The sequence below is a fragment of the Macadamia integrifolia genome, unplaced genomic scaffold, assembly GCF_013358625.1.
Source record: "Macadamia integrifolia cultivar HAES 741 unplaced genomic scaffold, SCU_Mint_v3 scaffold2080, whole genome shotgun sequence".
Classification (NCBI taxonomy): Eukaryota; Viridiplantae; Streptophyta; class Magnoliopsida; order Proteales; family Proteaceae; genus Macadamia; species Macadamia integrifolia.
The window spans coordinates 87,000-95,758 of NW_024868498.1; the positions used below are offsets into that span (position 1 = coordinate 87,000).

Sequence of the window (8,759 nt, forward strand, 5' to 3'; positions counted from 1 at the left end):
CATTATGAGCACAATCTATATTGAGGATGTTTACTTTCCAGTATAGTGTTCATTTATATTCTCTCTCATCGTATTGTTATATGATTATTGTGGTTTACTTTGACATGTCACAGTTAATGGCGGTGTTTAGCCAAGTTTCGTGATTTATGGCGGTATTTAGCCTAAATCCATGGAGATGGTTGTTAACCATAGGCTGTATGCCAAAGTGAGATATTAATACAAGAAAATGACGGTTTGCCTAAGTATTGATTAATATCAAAGTTCTCTACCTATGAGGTTTTCAAGGTAGACTGATCTTTAGATCAGGAACGGACCTATAAGGAAGGATATATCTTATGTGATCACAGTTATGATATAATTCCTTATATCTATTTTTCCAGGCGATTTGAATTGATAATTTTCTGTTGTCTGTAACATTAGATAGTTATATGCCGTATATTGAGGTGTATTTTCTACTATTGTTCAACAATGGAGATTATTGATTGGATCAAAATTTGTTTTAAGTGGTATTCAATCTTGAGATTATTTGGCCAGATGTCAATGGGAAGACATCAGTATCAGTGTAGCCCAAGTGGGAGATTGTTAGGACTCTTATGTGGGCTTAACTGATATTGATTGACCCATTGGGTCAAAGAGAATAAGGACCACTCTAATTAGGAAACTTCTAGCCCTATTCTATTGTGGGAATGGAATAGGGTTTAGGAATTCTATTATATATAGAATACTGACGGTCCCTGCAGCTATTACTTTTCATAATAATATTTGGGAGCACTGCTTTCTCACAGAGCTAGTGTAGAGACAGAGAGAAGATCCCATAGTAAGAGGTTGCAGAAGATCTCAGTAGAAGGACCCATATTACGTGGTTCTTTATCATAGTTCGTGGTACAAGCGTCAACCTTGATTTAGGGACTTTATTCACGCTTAACGGATATGTGATTAATTTATTTCCATTATTCATTCTTGTATTCTATACACTATAGATAATTCAAATGATTCTAGGATTTAGAATCACTAACATGTCCAATACCACCCATATTTCCATGGTCTTTTTACCTATGACCAAGATCCATATGTTGAATTGAACAACCCATTAGGAGGTGAATTGGGTGAGAAATAAAGTTAATAATTTAAAACTAGTTTACCTAATAACCTTTGATGAACCCAAAGGAGAGGTTGTAAAAGCAAAAAAGGATAATTAATGTAGAAAGGAAACAACAAGGGTTCTAGCTTGACGATGTCTCCTACACAACGGAGAAGATCTAGTTGTATGCATGTCATCCCACATGAACTCTGAGGATCTAGGGTTTGCAAAGATCTCGCTGGGCAATAGAAGACAATTCTTCATAGTAATCCACCTTCCAAATCCAAAGAATGCAATGAAATTCCTTAGAGGCACTCACTCACATAAGAGAGAGAGAGAGAGAGATACAAAAATATAGAAAATAAGAGGAAGATAAAAAGAGATTTTGATCATCGTATATGTCACTTTTCTTATGACTATTTTATTTATAGAGATCTAGACAGCTAGGGATTCTAACCCTAGTGGATAAGCGACCCCACTTAGGCAACCCATACGTGAACTGGGTCTGGTTCTATTTACAATTGAAAAGTTAAAAAGGAGACAATGAGTATAATACACAGGATTTAGAGTGGTTCCGAAACTTACCTACATCCACTACCAAGGGGCACCCTCTTAGATTTTCCACTAAAGTGACCAACTCGACTAACCATAAAATGTCCTAAGTAGTGGGAGTCCCAAGACCTAGCCTTGAAAATATCTATCTTAGTGGAAGAACGAAAGTTCTTTGAGATTGATCAAATCTCCCGTAAGAGGGTTATGTGAAAAGAAAAATAGGAATAAGATGTACTTGTGGCTGGCTGCGGAATTATTACTTAGAACACACAAACAACGTGCTCCTCTATAGGAACGTTGCAAGGGATCACAATCTCCTTTGAGTGCACCACCTCCAATGGCCAAAAACCCTTTCTTGAAGAGGAAGAGGACAATTTTTTTCCCATCAGTTTACTCTCTTAATTTTATGTTATGCAATTTAATGTATGACCGTAGCCTCTCTTCCATAGACAAGCTAAGTTAAGAGATTACAATCTAAGTGACTAAATCGTGCCAAATTGTGTGATCTTAAAGGTTAACCCATTAAGTCATCATTAATTGTATATATGACATTACAAAAAATATAACCTGGAAACCTCTAGTGATAGAAAGTTTCATTACACTTTCTCCCTCACGCTACCAACATCCACAATAGACCTTGCAACTATTGAATAAATATACCACTACAAACTATAAAATTAAGTCAATTAAATATGGGAGTGTCTTGAGGAGTGATTGAACCGATACAAATAGAACACTTTTCAAATAATATAATTTAATGATTTAATAATACAAAACACTTTTTTTATGAAATATTTACAAAACAATTATTAGGCCCCTCAATTTTTTGACCAGTCACAGACAGACAACTCTCTCTCTCTGTCTTTTGGAGATTCTTCTAAACTAGCAGTGGGAAAACCCTATTGAGTATCACCCTTATTACTATTTAAGCACTTATATTGTGCTGAACAAGTAATGTGTAGTCAGTCCTATCGATAAATATCAACAATTAACACATCATAGACGTAAGAAATACAAATGTAACAAGAAGTGCCTCTTAGGTATGAGAAAAAGCAATTACCAAAATTATTGTTGCAAGCGTAGGTGGTGAACCAATCAAGAATTTCAAACAGATCATTGTTTATATTTCCAAACTAATCCCCACTGGCGAAATATACACCTACCTTAATATCAATGTCCTCATAAATTGTTTTCAAAACCTAATAACGGTTTCAATAAGTTAAAATGGATTTTCTCACCTTCAGTAACATAGAATGAAGGCAGACCTAGTCAGCCAACCACTGAATCTCTGGCAAATTTGTACATGTTTTTCACTTACGTTGTAATTGCACTTTTCTATTTGATAGTATATTCATGAGATACATGGTTTAGGAAGACCAACCAGACCGGGCTGACTGAGCACGTCAGACCTTCCCAGTTGGTAACCTAACACTTGCTCAAACTCTATGTTGACCACTTGCCTGTTTTTCATGCCCGAGTGAGGTAGACATTTATGGGTTCTAGACCCTTACATCTAAGTGGCAAATCCCAAAATAACACTATTCTCATCTCTCTCCTTCCGTTAACCCAAGCATCCAATGGAAAACAAGGGCCAAATTATGTCAAATTAACATGCAATCAATCAAGCCAAATTCTTTTGTTAAATACCATAAAGGCAAAGTTTACAATCCATTCAAATGTTCCAACCCAAGTGCCACAAAATTCATGATTTGTGAGTTGACAAAGAAATCTTTTGCTACAACAGACCAAATTGGCATCTAAAAACAACAGGAAAATACAGGGCCCATCTGCACAGCAAACCCAGTTCTTGTTCAATATTGGTCCAAGTCTAGCCTTCTGATTCTTTCTTAGAAGCTTCTTTGATTTCGTCTCCAGCATCCTCCTGAGAAGAACAAAATCAAACAGATTTTTTTTTAAATTTAACAGAGGAATATCGGTGTGAATGTGTCTGTGCCTAGAGAGAGAGAGAGAGACCGTGATGTCAGAGGTCCACAATGTCAAATTGTCTCGGAGAAGTTGCATGATCAATGTGCTATCCTTGTATGATTCCTCGCCCAAAGTATCCAGCTCAGAGATAGCCTCATCAAAAGCCTGCCATACACATTGGTGTGATGAACACATACAAAATGCAGCAAGATGCATTCTTATTCTTCAGTTCAATGTTCAAAAGATTCTTGTTTCCCACTGTATTCTGCTTCACCAGAAGCAAACTCAAAACACTGATTTCCTGGTCCAAACTCACAAGTGATTGAATACGAAGGCATATCTTTATGGTAAAGCAACAACGCAGCAGGCTGTGAGGTCATATAGTTATGGGAATATCTAACAAGAAATGAACAGGACAAGTGGAAAGATAAATGGGTAGAAGGGAGTGAGTGAGTAACCCTTCCGCCAGTACAATAACATCTAAAGATCAACTTCAATCAGAAATAGCATCATCATAAGCACATATTTAATTATTTTGGTTTAGAGAACTCCATTTAAGGGGGAATCATAGAGGCACTAGTCCAATAAATCCGTACAAAATAAGTAGCTTAATGAAGGAGCAAGAGTTTCAGTCCAGGAATAATTGTATATCTTTTTGATATAAATTAATATTCACAGAAATCAAGCAACAGCAATCTTCCACACAATGAAAAAACTGTCGTTGTTCCACCAAAATAAAGCACAGGCAATCGGTTAACAATGTCAAGGTTCATAAAGTAATAAGAATTCAGTTATGCCTCATAACATGGGCAGTATAGAAACTCTTAGGAACTATGTGAAGAGAGATGCTAAAATCAACACTAGTGATAGTGAGAAATTTTACCATGTCCAAAAGTCAGAATGGCCAATCAGCGCTACACGTGGCCTGAAAAATTTCTTCCAGTCAAACAAAGTATCAGTCCACGTAGGATTCTTTATGTAGATAACTCATTAGGGCTTATTTTATTGCAAATAAGCCTTGGATTGTGTTATATATGTGTTGGGCCTTTGATCCCATGGGTTTTCTTTGAAATGGGCCTAAAATATAGGTAGAAGGTAGAAAAACGGGATTTAATTCATTAGTTTAGTTAGTTGCTATTTAATTCAATAAAGGCCCATTAGGTCATTGGTCGGTTGTAAAGTCCTATATGGACTATTAGTTAGTTAGTCCTACTCCATGTTGGAGTCATAAAGTCTAGTTCTAGTCCTATTTTGAATTCCTACTTGTAGTAGGAGTGTCTAGTCCTATTGGGAACTAGCTTCTAGTTGTAGTAGAAGTGTCTAGTCCTATTGAGAAACTAGCTCCTAGTAATAGTTTGATTGTTATTCTGCCCTCTATAAATAGAGGAGCCTATGTACTTATAATTTCAGATTTGAATGAATGAATTATTGAGTGATTACTCTTCGGCTAAAAAAACTATTATTGAGAGGTGAGATGCCTAAACCTTTGAGGGATGTGATACCCAAAACCTGAGGGGTGAGATACCCATTCCTTTATTCTCTTTCACCCTTCTCAACCCTCCATCGATTCTTCTTTTTCTATTTTTATTTTCTGTTTATTGTTATTAGAAGTTCAGACCTGTTAAAGCATACAAAATCAGAATCAGCCAGCCAATGAGTTCTTGTTCTTGAAGCCAATCGACCCTCATTGCTGCCCAAGTTTGGGATCTGATCTGCAGATCCTTTGGATGTCTAGTTCTATACTCTAAGAAGATCAATCGATCCTCTCTTGAAGGTTATCTGAAGAAGACAAGTTGTTGTTCCTGCAGAATTCTTTACATTCTCTCTCCTAAGTTTGAAAATCAAGAAAGCGCATAACTCCATAATCAACCATCAGAAGCCCTTCATATTTGGGGGTTTTAGTATCCTCCCTAGGGACTATCTACACCCAAAAGTGCAGTTCAATCGGACTCCCATAGACTTGGCCACACCTTTTTCTCTCCAGCTCTATAGGTCTTTCTCTCTCCTATCGAGTTGAGTTTTGAGTTGGTTTTGCTCCTATATGGGTATTGTATCCTTAGGGGTTTATTTGATTGTACTATTTCTTTGTTTCTTGCTCCTATTTGTATTATTTGGGGTTATAAACTGCGGAGTTAGTTACTTGTAATCTACTCCTGCATTAATTCTCTTACCATATACACTTGGATTCATATCCTCCTCATTACCTTGTATACTAGGTTTCTTATCTAGACTTCCTTGTATAACAAAATCCATATCACATGTGATAGGCAAGTCAAATATTCAAATCACATGTGAATGGTAACTCTTGTGTATTTAAGCCATCTTTCATCAATGGAACAAACACAACTAAGAAACCCTAAATAATGTTTTGACATGGTATCAGAGCCACAAAGACTCCACCGAGCATAGGCATCCTCCCGTCCCATGGCTGCCGCCGAGGACTTGCCCACGGGCGACTAAGTCACACACGGCGTCTCTCTTTCTTCCTCTTCTTCTCAACCTCCCTCTACCTCTATACCGAATGCCCATCACTTTCTCTATTAAACTTCCAACAATTTTTTGTTTTGGAAAACACAATTGGAACCCTTCCTTTAAGGCCAAAATTTGTTTGGTTTCCTCAACGGTTCTAAACCTTGCCCCTCTAATCCAAGCTCTGCTGCTTCTTAGCATCAACAAGATGCCCTCATTCGCAGTCTTCTCATTGCTTCCCTCTCTGAGGAAGTCTTCCCTCTTGTCATTGGGAAACCCACAAGTCAGGCCATATGGGACACTCTAACCACTGTCTACGCCTCTGCATCCACCACACGTGTTCTCTCCCTTCACATGGCTCTTCAGGACCTTGTGAACAAACCCGAGGAATCTGTATCCTCCTTCCTTCAGCGTGCCAAAAGCCTCTCTGATGAACTTAGTGCTGCCGGCGAACCTCTCAAAATCGTTGAGTTCAATATCCATATTTTCAGAGCCCTCCGCTCTGACCGTCGTGAAGTTATCCTTACTCTGCTGGGACGCTCTACCCCAGTGGGTTATGATGATCTCCACGCCTTGCTTCTAAGTCACGAGTTCCTCGTCAACTCCTCCTTGAAGAAACTCACGATCACCAACCCTCCATCTGGTGACACCAATCCCTCTGCCAATCAGGTAAGCAAAACCACCAAGGATGGGGTGTAGTTTGGCCAATCTATGAGCCAGTCCTCTAATCGTGGTTCCAATCGGGGTCGTGGTGGACGCAACCGCAATGGCCGAGGTCGTGGGGGGTGCTACTCTGCCCAGGGCCAAGGACGCCTCTTCTGCACCATCTGTCACCGCAACAACCACGTTGCCGCCACTTACTACTATCGAACACCTACCCCTACCCCTACCCCTACCCCTACCCCATCAGCCTATCATACCTATCCCGCCTCCATGCCTGCCTACCCTCAATGGCCTACTAACCCCTACCCCCCCTTCCACTTACCACACCCAGCCAACTCCCTATCTTCCCACACCACCGCCCTCTACCTGGTACCCAGACACTGGCGCTACCCACCATGTGACCCCATATCTCCAATCCCTCTACCTATGATACATACTCTGGCCAGGATCAGTTGCAGGTCAGTAATGGTAAGGGTCTCCCCATCACTCACACTGGTTCCACTTCTTTCTCTTCCCCACTTCGTACTTTTACTATTTCTAATGTTCTTCATGTCCCATCTCTCACCAAATCTCTACTTTTAGTCCAGAAATTTACATGTGATAATAATGTATTTTTCGAATTTCATCCCTCTTGTTTTTTTTGTCAAGGATCAGAAAACCAGGCGTACACTTCTTTTCGGACCGAGTAATGGTGGTCTCTACACCCTTCCCATGTCGTCTCCATCACCGTCTGCCAATATTGCTGAACGTACCAAGTGTGACGGATGGCATCAGCAACGCGGTCATCCACACCGAGTTCTTCATTAGATTCTCCGCTCTCACAAGCTTCCTTGTTCTTCTAATAAAATTAGTCATATTTGTACAACTTGCCAATTAGGCAAAGCCAGTAGGCTTAGTTTAAAACAGACTTTCACTCTTAGTTCTTTTCCTTTGGATTTACTGTTTACTGATGTATGGGGTCCTTCGCACTGTCTCTGATATTGGATATCGTTATTTTTTAATTTTTGTAGATGACCATACCAAATACGTATGGTACTTCCCCATGGTCACCACGTCTGAGGTTTTTCTAATTTTCCCCAAATTTAAGGCCATGGTGGAACGCCAATTTGAGAGAAAAATAAAATCCCTCCAGTCTGATTGGGGTGGTGAATTCTACTCCCTTCCCCAGTATTTTTCTTCTTTTGGAATACAACATTGGGTCGCTTGTCCTCATACTTATGAACAACAGGGTGCAGTTGAGCGTCGCCACCGTCACATTGTTGAGACTGGATTAACTCTGTTAGCCCAAGCCTCTTTACCCCAGCAATATTGGCACCATGCATTTGAGACTACAGTTTATCTGATTAATCACATGCCCTCTTGAGTCACTAGGGGTCTCTCCCTTTGAACTTGTTCACAAGCGATCAACAAACTATTCCTTTTTACGCACCTTTAGTTATTGTTGCTTTCCCTTTTTTCGACCTTACAACAACCATAAAATGCAATTTCAATCCTCACCCTATATATTTCTTGGTTACAGTCCATCTCATTCTGGTTATCGCTGTATGGACATGCAAACGAATCGTATCTACATTGCTCGTCATGTACGCTTTGATGAGTTTGTTTTTCCCTTTCAATCACCTAGCTCTTTTGTTCTAGGTCCCGCCCCATCCACTCCACTACCCCCTCTTTAGGCCTTTAGTCCTCTCTGTCCGCCTGCCACCTACCCCTACGGCCCTTGGTCCGCTCTTACCCTTACCCCCACAGCCACCTACCCCAACCCCAACCCCTACACCTTCACCATCTCCCTCTCCTCCACGCCACACTGTTCCCCTTACCACCCTATACCAAACCCCTCCCCAACTTACCTCTCTATCGTCCCTGTCAACCTCTACCCCACCCCAACCCAACACCCCACATGCCACACCTCCAAACCGCACCCATACTATAACCCTATGCCTACGCCCACGCCCACACCCTACCCCACATCTTCACCTCTCCACAGCACCCTCCACTGAACCTAACCCTGAACCTACTTGCTTCACCCAAGCATTCAAAGATCCACCATGGCGGCTACAATGGCGAAAGA

The 8,759-nt window shown here is 40.3% G+C and overlaps 1 protein-coding gene across 1 annotated transcript; it reads right to left on the reverse strand.

Moving 5' to 3' along the window:
• Nucleotides 1-3,239: 3,239 nt before the first annotated feature.
• Nucleotides 3,240-3,790, reverse strand: LOC122065647 (14-3-3-like protein). Its single transcript, XM_042629473.1, has 2 exons — nucleotides 3,608-3,790; nucleotides 3,240-3,515 (listed from the first exon to the last, which is right to left on the reverse strand). Exons 1-2 carry the CDS (start codon nucleotides 3,773-3,775, stop codon nucleotides 3,462-3,464), a joined length of 222 nt encoding a protein of 73 aa, XP_042485407.1. The 5' UTR covers nucleotides 3,776-3,790; the 3' UTR covers nucleotides 3,240-3,461.
• Nucleotides 3,791-8,759: the final 4,969 nt, after the last annotated feature.